General features: G+C 41.5%; 1 protein-coding gene across 2 annotated transcripts in view; it reads right to left on the bottom strand.

The window, feature by feature from the left end:
- Nucleotides 1-698: 698 nt before the first annotated feature.
- The window catches only part of LOC120032833 (SH3 and PX domain-containing protein 2A-like), a 124,841-nt gene continuing 108,323 nt past the window's right edge, over nucleotides 699-17,216 (bottom strand). For both annotated transcript variants that reach the window (XM_038979035.1, XM_038979036.1), the window contains 6 exons: nucleotides 14,801-14,918; nucleotides 6,466-6,628; nucleotides 6,006-6,279; nucleotides 5,471-5,520; nucleotides 5,239-5,358; nucleotides 699-4,271 (listed from right to left, as the gene is read on the bottom strand). In XM_038979035.1, the coding sequence (XP_038834963.1) occupies nucleotides 2,193-4,271; nucleotides 5,239-5,358; nucleotides 5,471-5,520; nucleotides 6,006-6,279; nucleotides 6,466-6,628; nucleotides 14,801-14,918 (2,804 nt within the window). In that variant the 3' untranslated portion in view covers nucleotides 699-2,192. The remainder of the gene's footprint in view (nucleotides 4,272-5,238; nucleotides 5,359-5,470; nucleotides 5,521-6,005; nucleotides 6,280-6,465; nucleotides 6,629-14,800; nucleotides 14,919-17,216) is intronic.

Genomic DNA, 17,216 nt, shown 5'->3' with positions numbered 1-17,216 from the left:
GTTGGCTAAAACAGATATAACTGCGATCTAGCAGGTACAATACTTTGTTTAATACTATAATACTGTCCAGCAGAAAATGTCATGAAAAATGTCACACACTGTTAGAAAAATATTTCAGCAGTCTTGAACACCAGCCAGTTGAAATAGTACTTCATTTGGATTTTCAATTGGGGATCGTTTTGAACTAATATCAGTATTGTGTTTGGGGAAAACGTTATAAGTAAATAGTAATAACTCAAAATAGTCCTGCAGTACTATTCTAAATCCAGTAGATACCAAACTACTTTTAAAGCAAGGAAGTGAACATAAACTTTATTGCATACCACATAAACCAATACTGCACAGCAATATCCGCATGTTTCAACATGCTTTTATTTGGGTTCAGAACATTAACTGAGTCCAGATGTTATCAAAACATAATTTTTTTTATTCTTCACTTTTTAAACTTTGTTTTAGGTATTTTTTTTAGAATATTAGGCTATTTGTATCCATAAATAAATAGTTGTCACGTGTGCTCCCTCTCCGGCCTCTAGGTCACCAGGCTGCTCGTTAAGGCGCACACCTGTCACCATCGTTACGCACATTAGCGCATAAAGACACTCACCTGGACTCCATCACCTACTTGATTACCTGCCCTATATTACGTCACTCCCTTTGGTTCCTTCCCCAGGCGTCATTGTTTCTGTTTCTTGCAGGTGCGTTGTTTGTGTTTTGTATTATGTTACATTTATTTATTAAAACACACTCCCTGAACTTGCTTCCAGGCTCTCAGCGCACTCGTTAAAATAGGAAAGCTACAAAATAGCCAATGAAATGATATTCCTCTTTGGTTTGATCACATTGTGGGCTCGAGGCTATGTAAATATATCCCTGGGATTTAAAGATCATTATTAAGCCATATTTCCTGTACTTATTTTCTGTGCAACTGCAATTGCGGTTGCTATACTGTATACAGTAAAGCATATATACAAATATATTTGTCTGGGACTAATACAGACAGACAATATTAAAACTTATTGTGTAAAGTAATATCTTGGTGGTAGGTAATTTTTTTTTAAACTGAAAAGCACCTTCAATTGAAATTTATTTCCCAATAAGTATACTTTGATTAGATTTCAAGCTTGACAGGTTTCGGCTTTATTTGTGTGCAAGATACTGTAGGCTTGGTTGAAAATTTAGAATAAGAAGTGGGACTCCAAAAATGGGGTGAAACTACAAAGTTCGTCTAATTACGTGTACCTCAACATAGATATTCCGTCAGTGAAACTTCAGAGAATTGAATATCCGAGAGAGGAAACTTTGACTCTTTCCAATTCTGGGCTGTCAGTGGAGTGTTACACAAGAAAGCAGAAATACATCTCTAAGGACAGACAAAAAGACACACAAAGACATTAAAGAACAAAACATACAGTAATGTCTAAAAAAGATAATCAAAGGATTAGTCATTTTCAGTGAGTCAATTGTGACTCACTGAGAGTCACTGATATCTCTCCCGTTCTCTTGTTTTTTTCTTATTTTATTCATAATACTACAACACTCTAGATTGATCCTATTCGCTCGGTAACGCTCCTAAACACTTCTACTCAAGTGATTCTCTTGAACGTTACAAAAATAATTTTGGTGGTATTCATGCTCATAGGCCTATGGCACAGTAATACATTTGGTAATGACATTGAATCACTGATATGTTCCGTCCACTTCTTCAAACCCCCATTCAGTTAATCATCTACGAAAGGCACCTATTTGGCATTAGAGTCACAAGGGCAGGTATAAGGCTTGCCATCATTGCCCAGCTATCTTCTCTTTCTAATGTAAACCCCTTCTAGAAGGTGTTGTGTCAAATCGCATCGTTCCAAAGTTCCAAAAACATCTTTGTGTTTCTAACCCCGGCGGGTGGCCAACCCCGTTTTCAGTCTCTCGTTACATCCCATATCGCAGGCAACAATCTGGACTTTTAGTCTTTCATGTGTACACTTTAGTAAACCAGAAATAAAAGTGTCTCTTTCTCATTATAAGGTTAAAACAACATGTTTTTTTTTACATAAAGTCTTTCAGAATCAATCATCTGTTTACATATTTGAAGCATATTGCTTGTGGTAGCTCTTGTAGGGTAACATTCTTATGGAGTGATGTCACCACCAATATTCTTAGTGACATCATCAAAGGGGGACATTGTTATTATTATTAGGCCATTACTTCCTCCTCTCTAGGTAGTTGGAGGGGACCCAGCCCTTGCGGGGGTGCAGGGCATCTTGGACCTGGCAGTACCACCACCCGTTGGGGTTCCTGTCTAGAACCTCCAGGCAGGTGCCCTCAGGGAAGCCCATGGTCTCGTCGTCCCCCCGGTAGTCAGCGATGGAGACATATACCTCCCTCCCCAGGTTGTTATGGATCAGCTGGCTCTTCTCGATAGGCTTGGGCCTGACTGTGGAGACGGGGATACCATTACGCTGCACAACAACCCCAACCCTGCTCAAGGCGTCCGTCCCGCCACCGGCGCCAAATCGTTCCGCCGAAGACCCCCTGGTGGTGATAGAGCGATCTGAGGGTCTCGATCGGGTCTCGACTGTGACGGGTTGCGCACGCACTGCATTGAAAGAGGAGTTACGGCGCACGCCGAGGGTAGCGGAACCGGAGAGGTACTGGTCCGTACGGTACTGGTTGTGGGCGGCCAATGACTCGTTCCGCCTTAGGGAACTCGTCATGTAGTGTTGACTGTCCATGGCGGGCTGTGGCACAGACACGAACACGGACTGGGGTCTGACGGCGGACTGCGGTCTCACCACACCGTTCCTCATTCTCACAGCGCCGTTAACCAGCACAGCCGGCTTGGAGAAGCCCCCCGGAGGCTTGGAGGGGATGGGGGGAGTGTTCCTCGATCTCAGACCCCCTGGCGTGTGGTGTACCTGGTGGTGGTTGGTGAGTCCCTGGAGGTTGATGTCGTTGAGCGCCAGCACGCGCTGCTCATTCTTCTCCAGGCTGTTGGACTTGCTCCCAGTGCCGCTGCCCGACCCAGAGCGCTGCCCGTCAGACTCGGACCCACCGCCGTTCCTCCCTTGGCGGATGGGCTCCAAATAGAATGTGGGCGCCCAGCCTTCCTCGTCCCGCCAGCGGATGTACCACCAGCCGCTCTCCTGCCTCTCCAGGACCTCCACCTCCACCCCAGATGGAAAGCTCAGCTCTGACTCCTGGACCTTGTCGTAGGCGTCTGTGGTCCGGTATAAGTTGAACCCCTCCAGATCAGAATCTCCCCGGCTCCCCTTGGAGTAGATGGAGGAGAGGTCTGAGGTGCTGTTGCGGGAAGAATGGGAGTCCTCCGACGAGATGACAGAGGACGTCTCTGAGTCTTTGAGCCCATGGACGGTATGCCGGAGTTGACCCGTGGGCCTCAACTGGCGTCTCAGGGAAGTGATGTCCATCCTCTCGGAGCACTGTGGCTCTGACTTGGTGGTGAGGAGAGGTTTAGGCCTCACCGAGGGCTTGAGCTTGGTGGAGGGGCTCTGGCCTATCCTTTGCTCCACCGTCCTGATGCCTGGAGGTCTCCTGGAACCTCTACCTGATTCGTCTGAGGACGACCTGGGGCTGGTGTCGGCTTTGGCTAGGGACTGGCTCCGGCTCAGCTCCGAGGCGATCTTCTTCAATGGCTTTCCCCCTGCTAGAGGTGAAGACCCTGAGGGTTTGCGGGGTACAGTTGAGGAGTGGTAGATCCTTGGGGAGTTGGAACCGCCGCAGCCTTTGGCCAAAGCCCCTTCATCACCACTACTGCGCCTGAAGCCATCGTTCTCATAGATACATTCCTCCTTGACCATCTCTTCAACAGACCTGAAGGACCTTCTTCTATAGCTGATAATCACAGGGGAGGTCTTGCAGACCGGAGGAGAATTACGGTACTTCTCACAGACCACACTGTTGATTTTCACCTCCAGGGGGCGATGTATTGTCTCTCCCTTCAGGGAATCTGTGTCCGACTCGCCCTCGCATCCAACGGCGGGAATGTCGTATTCTGGTTCCTCGTATACTGCGGGCCGACTAGGGGATTCTGGGGCTTTGGACGATGAGGAGATGGAGTGACTGGGTGAAGGTGAGGGCGTCTCCTCTGAGTCTTGCTTTTTGGCGGGTGGAGCTGGGGGCGGGACTTTGGGGCGGGTAAGCGTGCTGGTTCGTCGGCTGAGGTTGGGCTTCTTGCGTTTGTCGATGTAGGAGCAGGGGGCCCAACCCTCCGTCTCCCCGATCTGGACATACCACCAGCCCCCGGAGTTCTTCTCTATGACCTACAGAGAAGAGAGGTGGGAAGATAACCAACAGTCAGATACACACTTGATGGAACTATCGCTTTACAATAAACACTCACTTGAACTTCACACTGATGAAAATAGTATTTTTAACAATGGGTCCTGGTCAAAAGTAGTGTCCTATAAAGGGAATAGGGTGCCATTTTGGAAGCAGACAATGTTTCTCATACATGTAGATCTCTTGAGCACTGCGGTTATGCAGATGTAGGATCTTAATTTGATCACCCTGCTGCAGGAGAACTTGGAATATATAATGCATAGGGAGAGGGTCAGAGTAATAGTGTTCTACTGCTGTTCTCTCCCTCCCTCTAACATCTCCTCCACTATCACAAAATCAGTCTCCCCATTTACAGATGTAGGACCTTCATTTGATCACTCCGTTGCAGGACAACTTTCCTGCAACGCAAGACATTTAAAACTTGTAGTGTATTTGAGATTTTAAAAGGCTTCTGAAGTGAAATTTCCACTTTGAAATTTCAAATTTACAAAAATGATTATAATCCACATAATAATAATAATAATCCCAATGAACTGTTGTTGCAGGATTATTTTCCTGCTGTAGCAAACTGGCTCAAATTAAGATCCTACATCCTACATATTCTGGGTATCATTCTTGGTGCGACGGTTAGAGAAATCAAAACAAGCTCGCTTCTTCTAAGTTCAAATGTCTACCCTGACATCCAATTGGCCTCTATACAGTATGTTGCCAGCATCATCAAAATGAACAGACCGTCAAGGCCATATCTATCTATGAAGCTTCAGCAGTTGTGTCTCTGGTGAGCTGTCAGGTGTCATTAACATTTAATGTGCTCAGACAGATTTCAATACCGACATATGTACAGCAGTTCTGAGCATAGAGATAGATCATATAGACAGTAGCCTATCCATCTATCCAGAAACTAAATATCTGTATAGATACTGTATCTCTATGATTCTGGGTGCTTACGTCAGCTTTTTGTCCTCCACGGAAACTGATGCCATCAGAGATGCAGGACTGGAACTCTGCGATGGTGTAGTACTCTGCTTCCACAGTAGGGGGCTCTGGTGGCTTGGGTAACTGGAAGCCCTGCACAAACAAGAGGAATAGAAAAAGAAGCAATCTTGAGTTCAATGTTCTATGTTTATGTGTAAAAAAAAAAAACGTTTTCTGATACATACTGTATTTGAAAGTGACTTACCAGATTTGTTTCTCTTCTAGGAGGGGGTTTTTGTCGGAGGTTGGGAGAGCCTAATGAATGGAATCATAGATTAGCCTCATTTACTGTCAAATGTAGAACTGATAGAAGTGCAATTAGTAGTCTACTGTACACACTGCAAAAACACATACCAGACGAGTACAAACCTTAGTATATCCGTAAAACCCCAATCAAAATGTTATATCACTCAGCACTATATATGTTTTTATTGCATTTTATTACACCCAAATATTAGTTACACAAATATATCCCAGGACCCAAATATTAGTCTAATAGATATATATTAGCACCCAAATATTAGTCTAATAGATATATATTAGCACCCAAATATTAGTCTAATAGATATATATTAGCACCCAAACATTAGTCTAATATTAGATTCACACTATACACCTTCGTCTTTCCATGTCTTACCTATAGCCTCAAAGCCTATGCAAGAAGAAAACAATATTTTACTTCAGTCAAGTAAATAGTCTAATTTGAATCACCATACAACTCCATAATCGATGACACTCACCTATCGACACTCTGTGTGGAGCGACACGTGCTACAGCAGGGGAACCAGGTTCCATCTTCCCCTTACTGTCCTGTAGAGGACCACTAGCACCAGGGCCCAGGCTAGGACTGGAGGTACCCATCCCAGATCCAGAACTCAGCCCAGGACTGGGACTCGGACCTGGGCCGTGGTCGGGGCTGGGGTTGTAACCTGGGGCATAGGGCATGGGCAGGCTGATCTCACTCTTGGAGATGTGGCGCTCAGGACTGGTGGAATCTCCATCCGTTTGGACATCCTTTGAATCAAATCAAACTTTATTTAAAATGCATTTAAAATGGCAACACGCTTTATAGTAAAATAAACACTATACAATACAAGACATAAATCAAACAAAAGCTAATAAAATAGAAAAAAGTGCTTAAAAACTAAAAAGTTCAATCAAATGAAATATTAAGTTAAAAGTGAAATCTTAAAACCTTACCTTCTCACTGCTGGACTTCTTCTGGAGCAGGTTGCTGATCTCCATGATGTTGCCGATGATCTCCACAGGGCCTGTCAGGGTCTTCTTCCTGCCCGGGGATGAGAAGTCCTCCTTCATCTTCTTCAGGTATGAGGCCGGGGCCCAGCCCTCCTTCCCCAGGTACCTAGCAGCAGAATGGAAGTTAACTCACCGGTCAAATAGTAACCCTTACCGGTCAAATAGTAACCCTTACCGGTCAAACAGTAACCCTTACCGGTCAAATAGTAACCCTTACCGGTCAAATAGTAACCCTTACCGGTCAAACAGTAACCCTTACCGGTCAAATAGTAACCCTTACCGGTCAAATAGTAACACTTACCGGTCAAATAGTAACCCTTACCGGTCAAACAGTAACCCTTACCGGTCAAATAGTAACCCTTACCGGTCAAATAGTAACCCTTACCGGTCAAACAGTAACCCTTACCGGTCAAACAGTAACCCTTTTTTTTTTTTTTTTTTTTGGGGGGTGGATCAGCTTAATATTGCGGAAAGAATGTTGCTTCCAATGTAATTGTCTGCATCATTTCCAATCCCCCATATTTTTTGGGGTAAATATATATATCCATTCACGTATGCATACATATACACATATATACATACACATACCTACATAGACATACATACTTTTTTTAAAGAGTATACCTTTATTATTATTCCCCGCAAACCCTACCACTGATCCCCCAATTGGAGTAAACTGATAAACATTTCTGTTTTTACCTTCAATTTATACATCTTATACACATTTTACAGACACAGTCTACTTTATAATAGTTCTCTCTTGTTTGTTCTTAGTCCTTCCTCTATTTCTGTTGTCCATCCAGTTTGATTTCCACTTGTAACTGTGCTATTTCACAATAGCTCCGCACCTATACACATTTCACAGATCCCGTATGCCCTACATTGTTTATCTTGTTATTAGTCCCACCCTTCAGCTCCACTCAACCTTTCCCATCTATCTTCCAACATCATCCATTTCGGATTTTTATTTGCCATATATTTTTCAACTGTGCTGTGATGCTTCACAAAAGATTTGAATCTTCCTATTCTCATAGCTTCCACGGATTGTAAATTAAAAATAAACATTTTTGCTAAAATAATTATGATATTATTGATTGATTGACTATGGCTTTTCAAATCCCCCAGTATTGCTATCTGTAGCGTTAGTTCTACGCAAATGTTGCAATTCTTCAACCATTCCTGGACCTGTGACCAAAAACGAGCTACATGCGGACAATACCAAAATAAATGGTCTAATGACTCTGCCTCCTCACAGCAGAATCTACAGAGCTGGGAAGATTGTATCCCCCATATATATAACATTCTATTAGTTGCAAGAATTTTGTACAATAATTTAAATTGAAAAATTCGAAGTTTTGAATCCGGCGTTGTTTTGCGTATCAATTCATAAACCATGTGCCATGGAATGGGTACATCGAAAATCTCTTCCCAACTATTTTGCAATTTATATGGCACAGCTGTAAGTTTTTTGGTCCTTAAATGAAATTGGTATATGTTTTTATTTATCACACTTTTCTTTAACCATTTATGTTCTTTAATATAAGGCCGACATACAAGTTCCTTACTTTTATCCCCTTCCACCTGCCTCTTCCATTTTTGTGGTAATGCTGCAATTAATTGGTTGTAATTTTGGGTAGAGCAGACATTTCCATATGTCTGTGTTAGCTGCATGTGTGACATTACTCCACCAGTCCTATTTATGATATCATTCACAAAAATTATACATTTTTTAAACATTTCTTCGATAAATACAGTTTTTTTATCAATTACTATATTTGAATTTAACCACAAGATTTGTTGTACTATTTGTTCCGTCCTTTCAGGTGGATTAAACTGAAATTGCAACCAACTTTCTAAGGCTTGTTTAAAAAATAAAGATATTTTGGAGATTATTTCCTTTTCAAGCAACCGAAAGTGAGCAGGTGTAATCTGAATAAAGGGAAAAAGGCCCTTCTTGAACATAGGATGAGACATTCGTACCAATCTACTAGAGAACCAGTTTGGATTTAAGTATAACTTTTGTATGACTGATGCCTTTAGTGAGAGGTCTAATGCTTTAATATTTAATACTTTCTGCCCTCCGAATTCATATTCGTTATATAAATAGGCCCTTTTAATTTTATCTGGCTTGCCGTTCCAAATAAAATTGAATATTTTTTGTTCATATAATTTAAAAAGCAGGTCACTAGGTGTAGGCAAAACCATAAGCAAATAGGTAAACTGTGATATGATTAAAGAGTTAATCAGGGTGATTTTCCCACAAATAGACAGGTATTTTCCTTTCCATGGTAGCAAGATCTTATCTATTTTTGCTAACTTTCTATAAAAATTTATTGGAGTGAGATCATTTCTTTCTTTTGGGATTTGTATACCGAGTATGTCCACATCACCGTCAGACCATTTAATTGGTAAACTACATGGCAATGTAAAATGTGTATTTTTTAGTGATCCAATACGTAATATGGTACATTTATCATAATTTGGTTTTAATCCAGAGAGGATAGCAAATGTATCTAGATCCTCTAAGAGGCCGTGGAGAGATTCTAGTTGTGGTTTTAAAAGAAAACATGAATCATCAGCGTACAATGACACCTTAGTTTTTAGGCCCTGGATTTCTAATCCCTTAATATTAATGTTTGATCTAATTTTAACAGCTAACATTTCGATGGCAATAATAAATAGATATGCCGATAGTGGACAACCTTGTTTTACTCCTCTAGATAGTTTAAAACTTTCTGAGATGTAGCCATTATTTACTATTTTACACCTAGGGTTACTATACATAATTTTTACCCATTTTATAAGAGATTCCCCAAAATTGAAATATTCTAGGCATTTATATATAAACTCCAGTCGTACTTTATCAAAAGCCTTTTCAAAATCAGCTATGAAAACCAGGCCTGGTGTCCCCGATATTTCATAGTGTTCTATTGTTTCCAGTACTTGCCTTATATTATCTCCAATGTATCGTCCATGTAAAAAACCTGTCTGATTAGGATGAATAATATCTGACAAAACTTTTTTTATTCTATGCGCCAAGCATTTTGCTAGGATTTTTGCATCACAACACTGAAGTGTAAGAGGTCTCCAATTTTTTAAATGGACTGGATCTTTATATATACCACTTGGGTCCTGTTTCAGTAATAATGATATCACACCTTCTTGTTGCGTGTCTGATAATCTATCATTTATATAGGAGTGGTTAAAACAAGCTAATAATGGTCCTTTGAGTATATCAAAAAAATGTTTGTATACTTCCACTGGTATGCCATCCAGTCCTGGAGTTTTCCCATCCTTAAAGGCCCCAATTGCATCAAGTAGTTCCTCCTCTGTAATTAGGCCTTCACATGAGTCTTTCTGTACAGATGTTAATTTTACATTATTATTAGGGAAAAAATCCATACAATTAGTTTCAGTTAGTGGAGATGGAGGAGCCTGAAACGAAAATATATTCTTAAAGTACTTTACTTCCTCTTTCAAAATATCATTTGGTGAATCATGCGTGACTCCATCATTTGTAACAAGTTTTAATACGTTTTTTTTGGTAGCATTTCTATATTGAAGATTGAAAAAGAATTTGGTGCATTTTTCCCCATATTCCATCCAGTTCGCTTTATTTTTATAATATATTACACTGGATCTTTCTTGAATAAGTTCCTCCATTTCTTTTTGTTTTTCCTCTAACTTATTCTGTGCCTCTATGGTACCGTTTTTATTGTTATCTAACTGTACTGTTAGTCCTTCAATTTCCTTTGTTAATATGGACTCTTTTGATCGAAATTGCTTTTGTTTTATAGATGAGTACTGAATTGCATGGCCTCTAAAGGCACACTTAAAAGTGTCCCATACAATATGGGGATCTGCTGTACCTATGTTATGTCTAAAAAAGTCAGTTATAAATTCTTCTGTCCTAGTTCTAAACAATTTATCATCTAGTAGGCTTTGATTAAATTTCCAATATCCTCTTCCACGTGGAAATTCTGTAAGAGTAATATATATGCCAATTATGTGATGGTCCGACCGCATTCTGTCCCCTATCAAACACTTTTTAACTTTTGGTGCCAGAGAGAATGATATAAGAAAGTAGTCAAGGCGACTAGCTTGATTAAGCCTCCGCCATGTATATCTCACTAGGTCAGGGTATTTAAGTCTCCATATATCCACTAATTCCAATATATCCATGACATTCCTGATTTCCTTAAGTGCCTGAGGGTGATAGTTTGTAGTGTGATTTCCTTTCCGGTCCATAGAGGTATTTAAGACCGTATTAAAATCTCCCACTATAATAATAGAGTCTAGTGTTGCTTGTAGAGTTGATACATTCTTATATATATTGTCAAAGAAGCTTGGATCATCATTATTCGGACCGTATAGGTTAATAAGCCATATATGTTTATTGTCCAATAACATATTTAAAATAATCCATCTACCTTGAGGATCTGTTTGGACAAGTTGCACATTTGGATCAAAGTTATTATTAATTAAAACCATCACCCCTTTTGAATTTCTTTGCCCATGGGAGAAATATATTTCGCCCCCCCAGTTCTTTTTCCACAAAACTTCATCTAAAACTGTCGAATGGGTTTCCTGTAAACAGTAGATATTATAATCCTTCTCTTTTAGCCAGGTAAATACTGATCGTCTTTTCTTATTATCTGCTAAGCCATTACAATTGTAACTGGCTATACTTATTTCACCACTTACCATAATGAGACACACCTTTCAATTATTTTTATCAAAATATATGTTTGTAAACGTCCTATTAAAAAGTAACATAATGATTGAGTTTCTATATAGTTGTACCATGACATTTGCATCTCCACTAAGCAAACCTCCAATTGGTCCCCACTATTCCACCCGCCAAAAGCCCCCATCTCGAGTTGGGTTGTCATCCCAATGCCCGGCAGACCACCCCCGACCCCCCGCATCGCACAGCCCCGGACCGACTGGGATCCATCCTTCGAAAAGTGCACACAGCGCCATCCACCGAACCGAAGCAGATCCATTGCCAAATGCATTTCCATCGCCCTCACCTCGATTTTTATTACATATTGCTGTGAATCATCCTCTATAGTCCCTAACATCTTTTACTTCTTCCTTCGCAACAGTTGTGGGATACACACATACACCCACACACATTCAGCCCTTACCCCCACACAACCATAAGCTCACCCTCTCAACAATTGCACCATCCCAGAGCCCAACTCAAGATGGGTCATGATTTACAAATGTACTTGCAGTTGCAGCTGCATGAGAAGGCCTGCAAGACCGCGCAAAAAATGAGCATAAATGTAGAGATTTATTTACCATTGTCACATCCTAGATGATGGAGGTCAAATGTACACCTTCTTCCTGAAACACCCACAATACGGTCATCCATTTTGACCATGTTCCCAAGCATCTCCATGCAGTCCGATTGGTTTCGTGCCACCAGGGCCACAATAATATACCCCCTCTCTGAATGTCCGAGTGTGACCCCCTCCCCATGGGTTACTGCAGCTAGTGTTGCCAGCACTGCCACTGCCTGGGTGGGGGCACCCCACTGGAATCCCCACCGGCTAGGTACAAGGTCGTCAAGGTTCTCATTAGCAGCTTTGAGAATTTCCTTGTTTATTATGCTCTCCCTTTAGGGGGCTTTGGCTTTGCAGGACCAACCCTGCCAAGCAGGCTCAGAATCTTGAGGGGGCAGTGCTGCTCTTGGTCCCTGACCTCATTTTGGCTGCATACAGACCGCTTACAGCATGCACATAAAACAGTTAGGGACTTCTCCTTAGTATCTGGGCCATTCATGTGGGTGTCTAGGGTATAGGGCCATGGACCGTACCATTAAAATAGGATAATAAATAATTAGATATAATTTATTTAAAAAATGTAGTTCCCCATGATAGGACAATAAATAAATAAGACGTATAATTCATTATAAAAGTATATCCATCATCTGAACAACATTGAAAGCCCTCTCATACCCGGCCCACAGCAATACACTGGCTCTGGGATATGCAACTATTTCATTACTCACTCACTCAACTTTCCAAACATAACAAATAAAAATAAACACACACCACACCATCCACACATACTGTGCCTTCTGTTTACTTAGTTTTTATCTTCACTATGTAGAAATAGTGCTTGTGTTCAATTAGTTATATGTGAAGATTTATATAAAAGCTATATTTTGTATTGTATTGTTACAATCAGTAACCGGGCTTGAATTGTGTTTATTTTCCTCATCTATGAGAACTTTGTAATTTTTAAAATAACCATGGAGTAATCTTTGTGTCTCTGAACAACTGGTTATCAATATATAGTTTATCAACGACGAGAGCTACTCGTTTCGCTTTTAATCTATTTTCTTTGAAAATTGGATACAGAACTTTGCGCCGTTCTGCAATTTCTTTCGGAAACTGATCATTCATGCCAATTTTGGTCCCAGCAAGTCTTTTACCCAGGCTTTTAACCATTATTTTATCTTTAAATGAAGCAAATTTGGCAACGATTGGGCGTTCGTACCTCTGCCCTCTCTGTCCGAGGCGGTGTACACGTTCAAGTTGGATCTTATCGATAACTTCGCGTGGAATCTGAAGCGCTGCAAAAAGGAACTCTCTAACTACAGATTCAGGAACCTCTCCTTCTTTCTCTTGGATACCTGTAAGTACCAAATTCTCTCTCATGGATCTAGTTTGTATGTCCAGTAAGCATTCCTTCAGAACGTTGTTCTCCTTTTTAAATTCATTCATTTCGGTTTCAATCTTATTGACTGTCCCTTTTAGCGCGTGTGTTTCCTTCTCCAAAGCCGCAGCTTTTTCATCACTCATCTCTAGGCTTGCCTTCAACTCTTTTATATCTTTACTAACTAATTCAAGTATACCCAGTTTGTCATTTATTGATTTTAACAGATCGGTTTCGACCTTTACCATTGCCGGTGGTGAGAATATTAGATCATCAGTGTCGGTTGAGGAGTCACGTTTTCGTTTTTGAATCGGTTCCCCTGTCTTACTCTCCGTCATTTTTGGGTGTTGCTTGTTTTCGTAATATTTGTCGATAAATGTCTCTAGTCTTAGGATTTGTTTTGTGTTATTATCCAGATTGAAGGTTATCACCCACCAGATTATTTAGTGCTAATATTTTAGTCTAATTTAGCAGATATTTCGAATATTATGTTTTATCTTGAGGTGCTCTACATAACTTCGTTCAGTCCGCCATTACCTTTACGTTACCTTTAGTAACCCTTACCGGTCAAACAGTAACCCTTACCGGTCAAAAAGTGCGTCTTGTGTTGACTACAAAGTCATTACAAGCAATACACTGTAATTACTTCCACGTTATGTCCGTCAGTAATACTACTGGTACATCAACAGTAAAACATCTTACTACATTGTCAGCCAAAGTTGACAAGTATGCAAGAATTATTTACGATGTCAAAGGGAGTCTTTATTTTTGTTTATTCTCCCACTGACTGTCTACGACCACTAGATGTCCTCATACACATAGAAGAACATAGCCTGATTCTGAGCAGAGCAGTAGAACACTGTGGGGTGTGTGAGCCAGTAGGCTGCTGGGGGGGGGGGGGGGGGGGGTCATATTAAGTGGAATGTTATCAAACACAAGGTAACCATGTGTTTGATGTGTGCGATACCATTCCATTGATTCCGTTCCAGCCATTACTATGAGCCCGTCCTCCCCTATCAAGGTGCCTCTGGCCTGTTCTTTAAGCCAGAGCAGAGGCCAGAGTAGCATGTGGTAATCATCCGCTGGGGAGTGGAGCTCACAAGGCCTTCGGGGCCATGAGGAAGCTACAAACAACAGGCCAGGAAATGCACATTTACTGAGCATGCAACACACTCTGTCGCTCTTCCACCGAACAGATCACACACAACACATTCACCGGATCTCCAACGAGCCACATGTTAATGGTTTACAATACCATTCAACAGACAAGATGTACCTCTGCCTTGATCACATCTCCGAAAATAATGATATAAACGCTCTCTCTGGGGACTCGTTTCATTAGAGTGTGAGAAAATGTACATTCACTTTTGGTCCGATTCCAATATGATCATTCACTCACTTCCCTAGCCTATAGGTCTTGTTGAAGGGAGTGTAGGATTTAATTGTAATTGGAACTGGGCCAATCCAACATAAAATCACTAATAGGTGTGAATTCTAACCCGGAGCAATGTTTTGTTTTCCTTTGGCTAAGGTGCCTGTCACTCCATAGTGAGGACCAATCATAGGAAGCCCTCCACCATAAGGACAAATGGGAGGAGGTGATGCTCACCTGATGTACCACCAGCCCTCCAGGTTCTTTTGGATGACCTCCACGGTGACCCCTTTCTCAAAGCCGATCTCGTCCTTCCCCTGGCTGGCGTACGGCTGCACCGTCATGTACTTCTCTTCTACACGGGTCGATGGAAGGAAGGACAGAAAAAAAGGAGAGAATCAACATTTCTGTTCAGTAAATCCCAGTAATGAACCCCTTGGAGAACTCCCATTGAATTTCCCAGTCAAGAGATATCTACTGCAACAACCAAAGTATTTCAATCGATTAATGTTCTCTTAGAAAGCAACACAGAGGTAAAAGTATCGGGAACCACCCAGTTATCCATTTTATCTGTTTTATTTGTATTCATTCCAAACGTATCCTCCAATACAAACACAAAACAGCACCCTCTACTGGCCGAACCTCTCATCACATCCACAACACTCTCAACCCCTTCCTTATCACAGCTAGAATGCGACAGAGGCAACCCAGCCAGGACCCACTGCGGACCCATAATGCAGTGCCTTGTAAAAGTATTTATCCCCCTTGGCGTTTTTCCTATTTTGTTGCATTACAACCTGTAATTTAAATGGATTTTATTTGGATTTCATGTAATGGACATACACAAAATAGTCCAAATTGGTGAAGTGAAATGAAAAAAATTGTTGTTTCAAAAAAGAAAAAAAAAAGAAAAAAAAGAAAAGTGGTGCGTGTATATGTATGCTATGAAGCCCCTAAATAGGATCTGGTGCAACCAATTACCTTCAGAAGTCACATAATTATTTAAATACAGTCCACCTGCGTGCAATCTAAGTGTCACATGATCTGTCACATGATCTCAGTATATATACAGCTGTTCTGAAAGGTGCCAGATTCTGCAACACCACTAAGCAAGGGGCACCACCAAGCAAGTGGCACCATGAAGACCAAGGAGCTCTCCAAACAGGTCAGGGACAAAGTTGTGGAGAAGTACAAATCAGGGTTGAGTTAAAAAATATCCCAAATTTTGAACATCCCACGAAGGACCATTAAATCCATTATTTAAAAATGGAAAGATTATGGCACCACAACAAACCGAGAGGGCCACCCACCAAAACTCATGGACCAGGCAAGGAGGGCATTAATCAGAGAGGCAACAAAGAGACCAAAGATAACCCTGAAGGAGCTGCAAAGCTCCACAGCGGAGTTTGGAGTATCTGTCCATAGGACCACTTTAAGCCGTACACTCCACAGAGCTGGGCTTTACGGAAGAGTGGCCAGAAAAAAAGCCATTGCTTAAAGAAAAAATAAGCAAAAACATTTGGTGTTCGCGAAAAGGCATGTGGGAGACTCTCAAAACACATAGAAGAAGGTCCTCTGGTCAGATGAGACAAAAATGTAGCTTTTTGGCCATCAAGGAAAACGCTATGTCTGGCGCAAAACCAACACCTCTCATCACCCCGAGAACACCATCCCCACAGTGAAGCATGGTGGTGGCAGCATCATGCTGTGGGGATGTTTTTCATCAGCAGGGACTGGGAAACTGGTCAGAATTGAAGGAATGATGGATGGCACTAAATACAGGGAAATTCTTGAGGGAAACCTGTTTCAGTCTTCAAGAGATTTGAGACTGGGGCGGAGGTTCACCTTCCAGCAGGACAATGACCCTAAGCATACTGCTAAAGCAACAATCAAGTGGTTTAAGGGGAAACATTTAAATGTCTTGGAATGGCCTAGTCAAAGCCCAGACCTTAATCCAATTGAGAATCTGTGGTATGACTTAAAGATTGCTGAACACCAGTGGAACTCATCTAACTTGAAGGAGCTGGAGCAGTTTTGCCTTGAAGAATGGGCAAAAATCCCAGTGGCTAGATGTGCCAAACTTATAGAGACATACCCCAGGAGACTTGCAGCTGTAATTGCTGAAAAAGGTGGCTCTAGAAAGTATTGACTTTGGGAGGGTGAATAGTTATGCACGTTCAAGTTTTCTTTATTTTTTTTCTTATTTCTTGTTTGTTTTTGCATCTCAAAGTGGTAGGCATGTTGTGTAAATCAAATTATACAAACCCCCAAAAATCTATTTTAATTCCAGGTTGTAAGGTGAAAAAATTGGAAAAATACCAAGGTGGGTGAGTACTTTCACAAGCCACTGTAAACACTGTTGAGTGAACAACACTGCAGACTGGATCCCTTTGAAATGGCTGCAGAGCTCCAGAGCTGCAGTGTGGAGCCAGAGCCTCCCTGTTGGAGAGAAGGAACCTGTGGAAGCTCTCAGATCTTTATCTGGCTCCACTTGGAGACAAGGGAAATCCCCGCGGCCACTCTAGAGTGGGATGATCCGTAGGGGGATTCAACTACTGTGGGAAAAGCCAAGTGTAAGTATGAGAGGTAGTAGTGGGGGGTAGATAGATAGGGCCACTTTAAGCAGCTGTTGCGTCAATGGGTTGGATATACA

The sequence above is a fragment of the Salvelinus namaycush genome, chromosome 39 (assembly GCF_016432855.1).
Source record: "Salvelinus namaycush isolate Seneca chromosome 39, SaNama_1.0, whole genome shotgun sequence".
In the NCBI taxonomy this organism is placed as follows: Eukaryota; Metazoa; Chordata; class Actinopteri; order Salmoniformes; family Salmonidae; genus Salvelinus; species Salvelinus namaycush.
This window is presented reverse-complemented; position numbering and strand designations above follow the sequence as displayed.